Source organism: Poecilia reticulata, chromosome 1, assembly GCF_904066995.2.
Source record: "Poecilia reticulata chromosome 1, P_reticulata-male-v2, whole genome shotgun sequence".
Classification (NCBI taxonomy): Eukaryota; Metazoa; Chordata; class Actinopteri; order Cyprinodontiformes; family Poeciliidae; genus Poecilia; species Poecilia reticulata.
The window spans coordinates 13,742,590-13,757,410 of NC_088830.1; the positions used below are offsets into that span (position 1 = coordinate 13,742,590).

The 14,821-nt window shown below is 38.6% G+C and overlaps 2 protein-coding genes across 2 annotated transcripts; both read right to left on the reverse strand.

Moving 5' to 3' along the window:
- Positions 1-688: 688 nt before the first annotated feature.
- rps15a (ribosomal protein S15a) lies at positions 689-6,676 on the reverse strand. The gene is made up of 5 exons (XM_008409192.2): positions 6,532-6,676; positions 5,619-5,756; positions 5,430-5,509; positions 5,174-5,259; positions 689-819 (listed from the first exon to the last, which is right to left on the reverse strand). Exons 2-5 carry the CDS (start codon positions 5,749-5,751, stop codon positions 726-728), a joined length of 393 nt encoding a protein of 130 aa, XP_008407414.1. The 5' UTR covers positions 5,752-5,756; positions 6,532-6,676; the 3' UTR covers positions 689-725.
- An 876-nt stretch (positions 6,677-7,552) lies between these two features.
- notum2 (notum pectinacetylesterase 2) lies at positions 7,553-14,821 on the reverse strand. Its single transcript, XM_008409181.2, has 12 exons — positions 14,520-14,821; positions 14,082-14,394; positions 13,939-13,991; positions 13,411-13,506; positions 13,255-13,315; positions 12,046-12,158; positions 11,834-11,936; positions 11,302-11,490; positions 11,066-11,166; positions 9,396-9,543; positions 9,241-9,288; positions 7,553-8,833 (listed from the first exon to the last, which is right to left on the reverse strand). Exons 2-12 carry the CDS (start codon positions 14,390-14,392, stop codon positions 8,530-8,532), a joined length of 1,527 nt encoding a protein of 508 aa, XP_008407403.1. The 5' UTR covers positions 14,393-14,394; positions 14,520-14,821; the 3' UTR covers positions 7,553-8,529.

Sequence of the window (14,821 nt, forward strand, 5' to 3'; positions counted from 1 at the left end):
CCCAAACCTTCAACAGAAGAAACGAACAAAGTTGTTTTTCCCTTTACAAGGTAGCTCTTAAGTGCTGTAAGCCCACGAGGGAGGCCATCTGTTTGTGAGCTTTTAGCGCCGGAGCATTTGGACAGAACTGTTACATTAGCAGGCTGTTACTGCTTCCCCCCTCAGCTTAATGCAAGGTCAGTAACCAGAGTACAAGAGGTTGGGGAGAAGACAAAATACACCGAGGATTGCAGAAAAGGTCACACTGGTGAGATGATTGCAGAGCAGAAAAAGCAAAGATTCTTTTTTACAAGCGATTAACAAGAGTAGGGAAGAGGCAACAGCTTTTAATGGCCACCGGGGGGAAGAAAAACTACAAAAAACAAATGTTCAGTCTACAGCGTGGAGATTAGCGTGTTTATCGACGGGACCCTCGAGGGATGGAGACATTTTTTGGAAGGGTTTTTGTATTGCGGGAGTCTCTTCTTTTGGACACCCTCCACCAAAACTGTTGGGCTAACAACTAAATTAACGCTTTCTAACCAAAAACCACGGGCTTTTCTTTAAAGTGTTTTACTTCCTAACGAGCTGTTGCTGCAAAACTTTTTGTAGTTTAAAGTCTTCCCTGCCTAAAGATCCCACATCAGTGTTTTCGAAAACGCATCGGCACTTTTAAATAGTTGAAATAAGGCACAAAAAAACGAGCAGCTTTCTCCTGGCTGTTTTTATTTGCAGTTCTTTACATTTTAGAAAAAGAATCCAAGGATTTTGCCTCCTGTGTGTTTCCGTCTGGCCTCTTCGTGGTCCATGATGCCAGCTGAGGTGGTCAGCACAATGTATCTGTGGACAACAAGGCAGGAGTTCAGAAACACTTCAAGTAACATAGTGAGCTGCATTTGCTCAATTTATTTCACCAGGAAAATAAGGTGATAAATCTATATGCATTTAACATACGACTGAATACGAATCATCATTGTAGGTTATAAAAAATAAACAGTGGAGCCAGTTTAACGTGATAAATTGTTTCTACACATTTTTCAATGACAAAAACTTCATTTTTTCCCACATCTCTATTTCAGCTCAGTCTCAAAACAATGAACTCCTGAAGTACAGAGCGACGTCTTCTGCATTTCTCAGACTGAGAAACCACAAATTAACTTTGGTACTTGGATACATTTCTTTTAAAAATATAAATGAATTATATTTTTTAAGTAGACCCAGCTTATGAAGTAAGATCAACCTAAATTCAAAGTTGTTCACATATGTAGTGAATTTGATTTCTGAATCTGTAAGCCAAGAACCAAAGTATGGATGGGTGAAATAAAACCTTCACACAGAAGATCATTCAAGAATACATAGGAATAAAAGTCATTCCATAAAAAAAAACTGTGACATGTTCATGTACTAAAGATGATTAGTTAAGTTTTAAGCAACCCTCCAACACCTTAAAAATACTAATCTTTGGTTGAACTCAACATGATTTTTGATTAACATTTATACAAATTCATAAACTAGTAATATTTTCCCATGAAAATACTGCACTTAAATTAATTCCTCGCCAAACAAATGAGGTCCGATTGAAAAACACCAAATTCAGAAAACCGCAAGAAAAAAAGTCAAACTCCAGATAAAAACAGAAAGACTGAACCAGACTTTAAGGCAGACGGCAACTCCTACAAAATCCATGTAGTATAATCCAGTGTTTTTCAACCTTTTTTGAGCCAAGGTACATTGTTTAAATTGAAAAAATCTTGAGGCACACCACCAACCAAAAATGTAAACAAAGATACTCTGTAGCTGCCTATATTTCATATATAGTCATTCTTATCAAAGCGTCTTGAATAGGAATCAAATAAACACAAATTTTTTTTTATCATATTTTACATTTATTTCAAATTGTACTTAAAATGTCCACTTCAAAAATACACCTGAACAGTGCCACAACACTGTTGTGTGTAATTCTCGTTTTAATGTAAAATGCTCTGTACCTACTGCTATCTAGTGATAATAAAATCATGATTAAGCCGCTAGTCACTACTACAGCAGAGACACTCAAAGATGGCATTATTTGCAGATAATTAATTCGTTTTCAAAAAATCTTTTAAGACCAATTACCGTATTTTCTGGACTATGAGCGCACCATACTATAAACCGTACCTTCACATTTTTTTGAACCCCCCCCCCCTGGAAACTTGCATACATCAGCCGCACCAGGCTACAGGCCGCTGGTATCTCTGCCGCTCTCGGTTTCCCATAAGGACCCAGCAGAGGGCAGCAGAGGGCTGCGTCCTAATAACTGCTGGATATATTAAGGACACATTTCTCAGTCTCCAAATCCGGTTTTGTTCACACCGAGTTTACGTGCAGCGGCTTTATTTCCCTCCTGCGCTGCCAGATCGATACTCCTCAACTTAGAAGCTGCATCATATGAGTTTTAAAACATTTCTCTGTCGTGCCTGCTGCTAGCATGTGCTTGTTCGAAAAGAAAATTAGCGCGTTCTTCTTTGATTTCCAATTTTGACTTCCAGTGATTCACTTCCTGCTAAAGAGCCCCCTGGTGGTTGAAGAAAAATCCACAGAAAAGCCGCACCAGGCTATAAACCGCATGGTTCAAAGTGTAGGAAAAAAGTAGCAGCTTATAGTCCGGAAAATACGGTAGGCGAAATTGGATAATTTTCACGGCACACCTGACGATCACTCACGGTACACTAGTGTGCCGTGACACAGTGGTTGAAAAACACTGGTTTAAACCACTGAACAGCAAAAGAGTTTGACTACATAAGTCTAAAATCGAGTGAGTGCAAAGCAAACAGCATCACAATATTGGTGAAGAAAATACAAAGCCCTACTAATATTTGTGAGGATACTTTATTTTAATTGCCATGCATTCACACTCTACGTATTGATAAATACATGGATGGGCTCCAACCACCCCTACTGCCAACACCACGTATATTTTTAGCAGCAGAGGGACTAACACTGGCAGAGAAAAGCAGAGGCATTGTGTTATTGTAAAGGAGAAAAATTCAGATAAATGTTTGTTAACCAAATACACCACAATTTCTAAAAATGATTTAATTTCCCCCAGACTTTGTGAAGTAATGCAGTAAAGATTGTATAGTTTGCAACATCCAATCTAGACAGATGAGAAAGGGCACATCTCATGGAAAAACTCATGTGAAGCCTAAAACCGCTTAAAACATGTACAAATTTTGCTTTTTTTTTAAATTTCAAAATACTAAAGTCAAAGATTATTTTCCCAAATTAAAACAATTGCTTGCAGTAGGAAAGGATTGTGATTTCTTGCGACTCAACCACTACATGCTGTCGTACTCTTTGCTCAATCAGAGCCACTGGAGAAAACCTCACAATATTCAGAACTAAGTAGATTTAGAGGTCAAATTACCCCTCCAAGCCAAAGTGATTCAAATTTCCTGCTGGTCGTCTTCATCTGAAGCTAGTAGAGATTTTCTGATCTTGAACTGAAGCTGAGTGTGAAGTTTAACACAATCTAGGAAAGTGAAGCTGATATATAAAATGTTATCAGCGTTGCATGGTGAAAGTAACAACTTACATAAACAGCATCTACTATAAAGTGATTAATGCTCTACATGCAAGTAGAACACATTTCTGCTGTTAATTGCATGATCTAATTACCAAGTTTTTATTATACTGGCCTTTTAAAAGGATTGTAAAAGGATGAAAAGATGAACAGTATCAACCTGGTTCTGGTGCTACAGCTGACTTTAGTTGGATGGATTCTGATTTGAGTCATCGATAAACAGGAGATGAAAAGCGAGTGCTGGACAAATGCAATCTAAAGCAGTGCGTATATCGCTTTATAGAGATCCAACGGCAGATGAAAATATGTTTTAATAACGCCCTAAAGATTTTAGTCGGTCAAAATGTCAGAAAGCACATGCGTAACAGTCAATTCTCTACTTTAAGACAATATCTGATTCATTTGAAGACTCACCGATTAGTGAAAATAGTCAAAATCACACAATGACTTTTTAAATAGAAAGATAATGGATTTAATGTTGACTGTTTCAAAGTTGGACTTTTCTCTTTGTAATTCACTGATGACAAAATCGCTTGGTTGACATTAATTATGCTTTTTAATGACAAATGCTCAAACACGAAGCCCCACAATTAAGATGGAAACCCAAATGCTGCTAAGAAGGAAGACTAAAAACATTTGTTGATTCTTTTACAGCAAAACAAGTAAACAATTGTTGACGGATTCAAAGAGACAAAATGTTCTTAAGCCACCAGGAGCTATTTATCAGGCTGTAGATGTAGCATCATTAAAATTTGTACATCTGTAATGGGTTCCTTTCAGATCCACTTTTGGCAAATAAATTTGAGAACATTATCAGGGAATAAAGCATGATGACTATGATGACTTCTATGTCCAGGTTTTAGATATCCAAATGAGTTTTTTATTGTACAAATGCATTAAACCATGACATTTATACTGCAGATTTTGCTTAGTTTGCTAGCCCAGGAAAAAGAAAGGACTTGGCAGAGTTCAGTTCAGTTCACTGAGGCAATAAAGTAATAAAACTGATAATTAGACACAAAACCACCCAAGTAAGGCTGCACAAGATTAGAAAAACCACAATAGCAATTGTTTAGTGTGATGGAGATGTCTGTTTCTCTGAGTTCTCATTTTACTGAATTCCTCAATCCCCTCATGCATAATTAAATCAGATATTTTAAACCTTTTAGGTTTAAATCATCTGTGAGCATTTACTGTGTTCAGACTCCAACCAACTGGCTTAATATATCAACATGTAATGCGCAAGTTTATTGTTTATGTTTCCAAATAATTTCTGCTGATTAAAAACAAAAAAAAAACTAAAACTCAAACTGCTCATTTGTGCACACAACCTTGGCTATATGATATAAGCACCATATTTCATCAGAGTTGAGCCCTGCTTTGATTCCTAACAGACTCAATGGGACATAACCAATAAAAACTGGGACTACGTAAAAATCAGGACAGCCGTTGGAAAAACAGACAAACTCAAAGACAAAACAGAGCAGGGATCACACAAGTGTGTCCATCTTAACACCACATGCTTTTATAAGTGTCCAAAACTCGTTAATCTAATCAAAATGTCTGATTTAAAAGGCGTGTTTTCCCCCCTCAGGTCCAGTGAAAGTCTGAAGAGGACACAGTGATTCTCACCCAAACTGTCTTGAAGGCAGCAGGTTGTTCTGCCACTTCTCCAGGTCCTTGAGCTGAAGATCAAAACGTGGACTAATCACACCACACTGAAAGAAAAACACATCAATGAATTATACACCACAATAAACAGAAACCGCAAAGGAGCACAGAATTTAACTTTAATGCCTTATTTTAACACAGACAATGTGACAATCTATTACAGAAACTGCCTTTGAAAATGTAACAATTTAATTCTGCAGGGTAGGACTACACTTGCCTTGTTCAGCCTGCCCGTGAGATTCACAACGATTTTCCCGGCTCTGTGGTCGTCAATGATCTCAAACTCACCAATGTAACCTGGAGGTTTCAGTGGGAAAAGATCAGCTATAACACTCCGCTCCACATATGGAGGGCTCCACTATTTGAACTCCTCGGTCATACACACACGTAGCTGTTTGTCACTCACCGTGCTTCATCATGACGGTCAGAAAGCGCACAATAACCTTGGAGCAGGGCCTGATGAGGACCTGGCGTTTCCCACGCTTCTCAGCATTGTTGATGCTTTTCAGAGCATCTGCGAGAACGTTCATGCGCACCATGATGCCTGCAGCCACAAACAAGAAACAGACATATTAAAAGTTGTAGGAAGCCCCATCTCAAAAGTCCTCATAAGTTTTCTTATATTTACATTTAAAAAAAAAAAATAATTCCCTTGGGACATCAATCGTTTAACGCACCAATACAACAGACAAAATACAAACTATTTTCTTTTATCAGAATGACTTGTACATCTCAAGAGAACAAGCTTAATAGCAATAGCTCTTCGTGTAGCGTCAGTGAAAGACTTAAGATTTACCAGCTATTTAGACATATTATCTTGATATAACTCGGTCAAAACACTTCACAATAATTATGTATTTTAAGCAGGCAAGGTCCGTGTAAACCCCAGCTTCCCAGCAAAGCATGGTCCACTTTGAGTACCCAGCGATGCTAGCTACCTTAGCCTTCTCCACCAAGAGGTAAAAACATTCCCGACACGTAACGTTGATAAATCTGCCAAGAGCATGTGAAGTGTGTGATAAACAAATATTCATGGCGAGAACAAAAGTTTTTCCGTATGCTAAACAAGGAGCCCCATCGCTAGTAAGGACACTAATGGCTATCCGGGCGGCTTGAACGCACCGACTCCCAGGGCCGAACAGAGGAGGAAATATAACAGGATAAATGTCCACCAATTGCTTTATTAACTTGGTCGATAATCTTCTCAGATCATTTTTATGTGCTTCCACTTTGAAATGGGAAGGTTCAGTGAATATCTATCTCACAGATGGCTTAGATTCTTTAAAGATTGTAACTGAGTGCAGAAAAAGACATCTTACCGGTTCTGCAATATGGCGGAAAGAGGAAGTAGAAAGAAACGGCGGTGCATTATGGGAAAACAATCCAAGACTTTTTTTTTCTAAAAGGCGCGACGACCCAAAACACCACGAAATTACTGCATTTTCTCGAGTTACAAGTCGGACACTGAGAGTATTTTGCATTTTAATTAATATCCGAAATAGGATCAACCGCATTTGTTAATGTCAGGTAGATATCATCTTTCCAAGACACCGCCCTCTAGAGGATAAGAGGACTAAAGAGAATATTACCTATCCAACGAAACGAAACGAAAATAGTAATATTACTGCCAAAATTTTTTTAAATAAGACGAATTGTGTGGTAAAAACAAACAAACACCCTACCTAGTTATATATATCAACTCTCATACTGATAGGAGGAACCACAGAGCTCTGTTAGGTTAAAGCTCATCTTCTGAAGTTGGGATATTTTTCCTCCAACAGGTTCCAGAGGAATCACCTCAAACCAGATGTTGGACTGGATTTTATTTCACTGTCATTTGTGAATGTTAGAGCCTCATTTTCAACAGTGGAGCTATAAAGGTTGAAAAAGGTTATTATTTTTGGAGAAAGTCTCATCAACATCAATATTTTCACTAAATAAGAGGCAAAAAACAAAATTATTTGATGAAGGAAAAGCCTCTCAGACTCTGAGCCTGACAGCACCAAACAATTTTTTTTATATAAGACAATTAATTTAATTTCACTTAATTATCGCGGAAGAAGCCATTTGTTTGTTAAATACTTAATGAAAAATATATACCGTGTTTGATGTTTGTTGTAAATGACATATACTCACAAAGAACGAGGTAATTAGTCCAAGTTTGTTGATTACTTCAATTCAATTAATGTAGCCCTCCAAGCCCATTCTTACTTTTGAGTACAATAAATTAAGTAAAAGTTGGATTTTTCTTTCTGTTCACTTACATCTTGCATTTCCTTTCCTGATGCTATAATCAAGTCATGAAGATGCTAAACAAAATAGAGCACATATTTACATAGCGAGGGTTCAAAATTGTATTTTTTATTTCAACATGTACATCAGTTGACTTTACTAAAGCAGTGACTTGGAAATAAACCATCTGTCCATAAATGAAATGAAAAAAAAGAAATATTATATAATATGTTTGACAGCAATTATTGACAGGAAGGTAGTAGTTGGTAATTTGCATGGCAGCAAAATGAGTCATAACAACTGAGCGGTGAATCACCACGGCGTCAACATGTTACAAATTGCACTGTTACTTCACAGATTAGAATAAACTGAATGATTAAATATAGAAGAGCAGTGACTTCAAAGAAAACACATCAGTAACTCATAACACTTTTATTTTGGCATGCAAAGAACACATAAACGTAAAAGTATATATAAATAAGTTAGTATTACATCAGTTGCTAAAAAATAATCAAAGTCAATCAAAAATCAGCAGACTGCTTGTGCACAAAATTTTGTGGTGTTTTCTATTTGTGTGTGTGTGTGCGTGCGTGCGTGCGTGTGTGAATAGTTTGCTGGATTACATTATTAGATTTATTAGTATTTTCGATCTGATGGAAGTGTATATCATTTAAATAATAGAGCTGTGCCTCTGACATTGATGTGAACTTTTGTGTGTTAAAACTCTACTAACAGGCTCGTACTATGATGCTGGATGTTAGAGGGCTTTGGGATGAAAGTGTGTTTTAGGTTATGTCCAGACATCTGGAAAAGGTCAAACCACTGTGACCTGGATAGCTGGAATACTTTCGATGCTAAGCTCTTCCCTCTTGTGACCAGTAGAGGGCCCAGTAAACAACACACACCCAGAACACTGCAACATACCAACCAGTCGAGTCACAGATGAGGAGCATTATGGAATGCTAAACAGGACAGCATATCGTAACCAGATTTGTAAAAGCATTTCTACGGTTACATTAAATTTCAAACACTTTTATGTTTCATTAAATTTTGTCTTCCCCTCTGTTTTTTTTTTTTTCTTTTACTTAGCCACCGTTATTGGCCATGCTGACCAGAGAATCTCCTTCTCCCTCGGGATCCAGGCCGAGCCTCTGTGGGTCAAGGCCCATGGCGACCAGCATCTGGAGCAAAGTAAGCTCCTGCTGGGTGGCCTGGTCCACCAAAGCTGGACAGGTGGGGTTACACTGAGGCCACTGGCAGGTGTCCACCAGGTGGAAAGGGCAGCCTTTAGACGGGGTTCTGTTGTTGCGAATTGCCTCCAGACTTCTGTCCCAGCAGTGGAGAGCCCGTGGCAAAGATGTGCCTTTCACCTGGAAACTCATCCAGTTGCTGCGGGATAGGATGTAGAAGGCATGAATTATTAACAAAGAAACAGGCAAGATTTGAGAGAAACTTGGGAAATTCAGTTGAAACAAGTGGAACTGCTGTCACACCAACGTCATGGTCTGGTTACAGGCTTTTTATCTAGCTTTGGCTGATCCATTTTGCATTGCTCTAACCACAACGTTCCAAACATTTTATTGAAATTTTGTTGAGTCACATATAGCAACAAAATATATGTGGGATATAGCAACAAAATAATTGCTATATCCCAAAGGTGCAAAAGTTTTTGGAAAATATTTAATGACCCTTTAACATGGGACGACGGCAATCAGCAACCGAGAAAGCATATGAGTTTAAATGAGAACAGAGCTAAATTAACATCAGTACAATTGAATTTAAATGTCCATTCTTACCTTTTGGTGATCACTGTGTGTGAGAGGCAAGATGGAGCAAATACAGCCCTGTACCAAAAGAAAGAAAAGAAAAGGTAATTAATATTTAGCAGTTATTTACTTTAGCACAAACTGATGTAAAGTTTTATACAAAAGAGTGTTGTTGCAAAACCTACGTCACATCTGTCAGGGAGTTTTTGATTTCTAAACCCAGATTCTGGATGTACTGCCACTGTTCCTCAGACAGACTCTGACCGCCCATGTAGATGTTTTCCACTCTCAGCTGCTCCTCATCAAACAGCCACTGCACAATGAAGAGTGGAGCTGTAGAAAGAATAAAGATTTAAAAGACAATACAACCAATACATTGTAACTGCAGAAGAAGAGTCAAGTGTGAATTTTTGGTACTCCTTTCCTTTTGGAATGAAAGAAAAGACATGACATGTTTAAAATGAAGTTTTTACAATATCTGAAGACATGTCTGCAGTTTATTCAGGCTGGGAGAAAGAGAGAAAGAAGGAGAGAGAGAGAGAGAGAGAGAGAGAGAGAGAGAGAGAGAGAGAAATTTAGCAGTTGCTATTATTTTATAATTTTCAATCAATCAAGTTTAAATCACGTTTATTTGAATAGCAGATTTCAGCAAAAGGCAGTGCTTTACATTATTAAGAAAATAAAAAGTCATAAAAACATACTGTCACATTCAACTTTGAGCTTTGAATCTCTGTCACATGAAACATGATGAATTTGGAAGACCTTACTTTAACCTGGAGTTAAGATAGGAACCTAGAAAATACACATAGTTCATAGTTACTTGTGCTAACCAGGCAAACATCCGGTTAACACTAACCAGCTGTTTAATAATGCTTGAATTTCAATTAATTAATTACAGAAGTTTTAACGTGTTAAATGTTTTACAGGAAGTAATTGCTTCTTTTATATATATATATATATATATATATATATATATATATATATATATATATATATATATATATATATATATATATATATATATATATACAGAAGTCAAGAGCAGGAACCTTGAACCTTGTTGTACATTTCTAGCGCGCCTGTAAATCTGACACACAAAGTTACATTTGCAAACGCAAACAAAGTGATGGATGACAAAGCCAATTCTCTTGGCCCATTAGGGGGTTAAATTTTGCTTCAAAAGTAGCAAATCTGATGGGACTTCTGTCTCTTCTAAAGGAAATCATGACCCACTCACACATTTATATTTATGTTACAGTGACTTTAAAGCACTGTATTCTTGTGGCGACTCAGAATTGTATAGTTGTGTGTCACCGGTAAATTGCAAAGGATGTTTTAGTAGTTTTTCATCTAAGCATTGTCAAGCACATCAACACTGAATTAAAGTGACCCTAGCATGGAGCTTTGGGGAATCCCACATGTGATCTGTGTTTACTCAAATTTATAATTGCCAAAATGACACAAACTAGTCCATGTATGTCAATGAGATCTGAACCAGTTTACCACAGTGCCAGACAATCACACTTTTTCAGTTTTTCAATCAGTATGCTATGTTTGGCTGAGGTCCAACAACAAACACAGCTCTTGATGCAATGCTGTTAAAATATATATGTCATTTGTTTTATTAATGTGGTCTCAGTGCTGTGGTTTGAATAAAAATCTACCTAGAGATATTCCTTGCCTACCAAAAATGGTTAACTTTGTTGATCATCATGTCTTCGCATCAACCATTAAGTGAAGGCATAACAGTCCAGTCCCATTCTGAGCATTAGTGTCAGTCCACAGTTTATTTATGAACAGTTTATGTCAGGTTTGTAGCATGCTGTACCAACATTATGAGAAGCAAAGCACTTACAGGTCAAAGTAGAGTACAGTCTGTGACCAAAGAAGCACTGCCATTCCTCCCCTCTCTTGTAGAGCTGCCGACACCTTTCCGGAACAACCCCGTTCCACATCCTGTGGAAACAAGACATTCTTTGAAATAACATAAATAACAATTTCAAGAGAAATAAAGAAGATCTCTGTGTTAATTTTAGGGATAGCGTCTGTCTTTGACAGTCTATCGAGTGTCAGAAGTGTTCCAGGGTCTACCTGAGTCCTATTTTGATAGCATCTTCAGGTGTGCAGGAAACAGTCGCTGGGCAGTTGGGGGACCGCTGCTGCTTGCTCTCCAGAAACCATCCAGAGTCCACCAGGCCGCGTACCTGAGCCTCGGTACCTAGCTGCTCCAGCTGGCTGGCGACCCTCTCAATGTTGAGCAAAACACCTGTCGCGCCAGCACTGCAAAGGGACCCAGGGGAATGATTTCATAACCTGGCTTTGAGGTTCATAATCACTTTCAGCAGCTTCCCATTTAGACGGTGGATCTCATTTTGGGATGCAGAGGTGCTGTCCCTGCAACCATCCCGCTAACCAGAGAGGAATGTTCACCATTACAAGGCAAGGCCCTTTAATAAACATTGTGTCACTGATCACAGATGACTATAAACATCTTTATTACCGACAAGAGGATGCACCCAAAATAGGACTTCTCGTGTTTAAAGCTAGGAGTGGAGGACATCCAGGGGACTTGGTTCCAAAAGCTGTAGGCGTCATGAGAACACAAGCGATAAAACAGACTCACCTGGTGCCAGCCAGCATGACAACCTTGGCCTGCTTGATTCCTTTGGGAATGAGGTCTTTGATGACCTCCCGGATGATAAGGGATCCCATGAAAGAATACTCAGCTGCAAGGAAATGTCAGTATTAATGACAAAGGGCAAACATGGTAAATAACAAAAATTGTTTGTCCTTTAAAAAAAAAAAAAAAACAGGTACGTTTATTAAGAGACTCACTTGCATTTGTGCTTCTGTCTTTCACTTTATCTTTTCCTTGTCTTGTTCTTGGAGCGGGAGTCGGAGCAGGGCCCGTGCCGCTCCATACGTCGCTGGAACAGTATGGGATGAATCTGCCCAGCATTTACATTTGTTACGTTACAGATGAAGGATTTAATCTCACATCATAAGGAATATTGCCTGTCTTAAATGTTTGACTTTGTACATTAAAAAAAAAAGTGTTTCAATTCAGAATAAAATCAAAAGTAAGCACAAGAGCTATGTCAAAACAACCAGATGAAATTGTATGTATTTAATTTTATTAATTTTTATTGTATGTTTTTGCACATAACGCAAAGTTTAAAGAACACATCGGTACCTTGACCCATGACAAGAAAGTAATTATAAAGCAGATTTTAACTGTGAGCTGGTTTTGAGTTTGGTCCAGTAAACATTGACGTCAACTACTTCAAGGTGCTAAAAATCTCTTAGTATATCAAAGCTTTTTAAAGACAATAACATAATTCATAACATTAAAACCTTCAAAGGGAAAGTAATTAATTCTCTGTCATGTACAGAGGTGAATCAAATGAACAAATCAACGTTTTTTTCTTTAAATCTGTTTTTATTGGACTTATTCAGGTGAAATTTAGGCTTCAAGTTAGTAACAGGATGTAAATATTAAACACATGAAATAAAAAGCAGCAGTAAGACATAGAAGTCTAGAAAGCTTACGTAAAGACGTGTCTTTAAGTAGTTATTACTAAAAACAAAAGCCTTCTACTAAATATCAAACTAATTTAAGAAAGCATAATCAAGGCTTTTTTCCTTGTGCCGTTCCACTTCCTTAACCAAATTTATGGACTAATTTTGTATGTGGATGAGTTGGTGTACATATTATATCTTATAAAATAAGATCTTATAAAAAATAATATACTCAATATTTATTTTACCCACTACTATAATGTAATTTCTTTGTCAGTGGGGGTGCAAAATAAACTATAATCAACCTCCCCCACATTTTACATATTAATGTTTCTTTAAACAACTAGAATTATAGTCACTGACTACAAACTAAGTTGCCTGAACTGCTGCTTGTAGTTTTTCTTTCTAACAGCCATACTACATTAAAATGTGGCAATTTGCAAGGGCAATTTAAGAAAAGAAAGAAAAAAATCCCAGTCCAAGGTTTCACTTATGCAAAATGACATATTGGTCTCAGCTACTTACACAAGATTTGCATTATGCCAGTGGGGGTTTTCCTCTGCTTGGGACGACAATATTCCAGTCCCTGCAAAAATATCCAATCGCTAAATAAACCTCTTTCCTGACAAAAACAAAAAAACATGTGTAGCACGCATGCCAAAGTATGGATAGATGACCAACCTCTTTTAGTTTGGGGCCACCCCGATGAGCTCATTAGGCGGGGGATATTTTGGTACCTGGAATCACAGGTCTCTTTGCTGTAGCAGCACCAGCCACCTAAAAATAAGTCAGACTAATATTGGAGACTCCGATGTGAGACACCCTGGTTAGCCCATCGGGCCTCCGAGGAACACCTTCAACCGGATCAAATTTATTTTGTTATAGACATTTGTCCACTAATGTGAAACTATTGCGTCGCTCTAAAGTTGGCAAGCACGATTAATATTTTCTTCTGATTAGACATCCCCACAAGTAAAATACCACGGTGTCGAAATATCTCGCTCACAAACGAGACTTTTCAGTCAATTTACACGATTTCCATTGTTTTCCTCCATCCTTGGGTCAATCGAAAAAGTAGAAACAACCAAAAATGGAGAAAAGCAGACGATGACATAACAAGACAACATCCCCGTCAAAATTCCAAAGGGGGCATCATGCCAAAAGCATCTGACCTTAGAGGACCAGTTTAACCAGTTTGTAAATACTCACCTTCCAGAAATAACAGCCATCTGCGGCTTCCTCTGAACTCTTTTAGGTAGAACCTGCACAAACACCGAAAGGGACCAGATGAAGGCAAAGCAGTAATGAATGGACCTGCGCAGGAAACCTGTTAGAAATCCAAATCATCTCACCCAGACGCTGATCCATCATTGCATGTCACCTGGGCGCTCCGAAGGAACTGCAGCCTCATCTCGTCCGTCTGTTGTCCAGCTGCACGACTTCCTGCAGTGCTGTCCTGCCTCGAGTCAGCTGACCTCCCGGAGTTCCTGCTGCTCCCTTGAGAAGCGTCGGCCGTCGGGGTGGACTGGCCGGCATCGCCTGCTTGGGCAACACCACCACCACCTCTCTTGGCGGATTTCCCACTCACTTTAGCATTACGGCTGCTCTGAGCAAATATTCCCCCGAGCAGAAGGAAGAAGGTCACACGGCCAAGTATCTTCATGTCTGACAACATCAAGAAAAGAGGCATGCAAAGCAAAACAATTAACCCGACACTTGCATATGCACGTGGAAAGCATGACCTCTCTTCACTGTCAAAGGTGTAAATGAATTAACTTTTTAAAGTTTACCAGCCTAGAAGGTTGCTGCAGAGGTTCCTTGTGAGGGCCGGTGCTGCTGCTGCTGCTGCTGCAGAGGAAGAAGTCAGAAACTCAGTGATCTCTAACCAGGACTGAGATGAAGATGCCGGTCATGAGAAGTGATGGGAGTCCTAGCCAAGTATTGATGAATCCTGCAAATCAGTGATGAGCTTTATAGAGGCACCACCTGAACCACATCACCTCCCACTTTCTCCTGAAGTTCTCCCCAAGACCTGAGATAAACCGCTGATGACACAACCCAAGGGGGGAGGTACTGGACAGTCAGCGGCCAG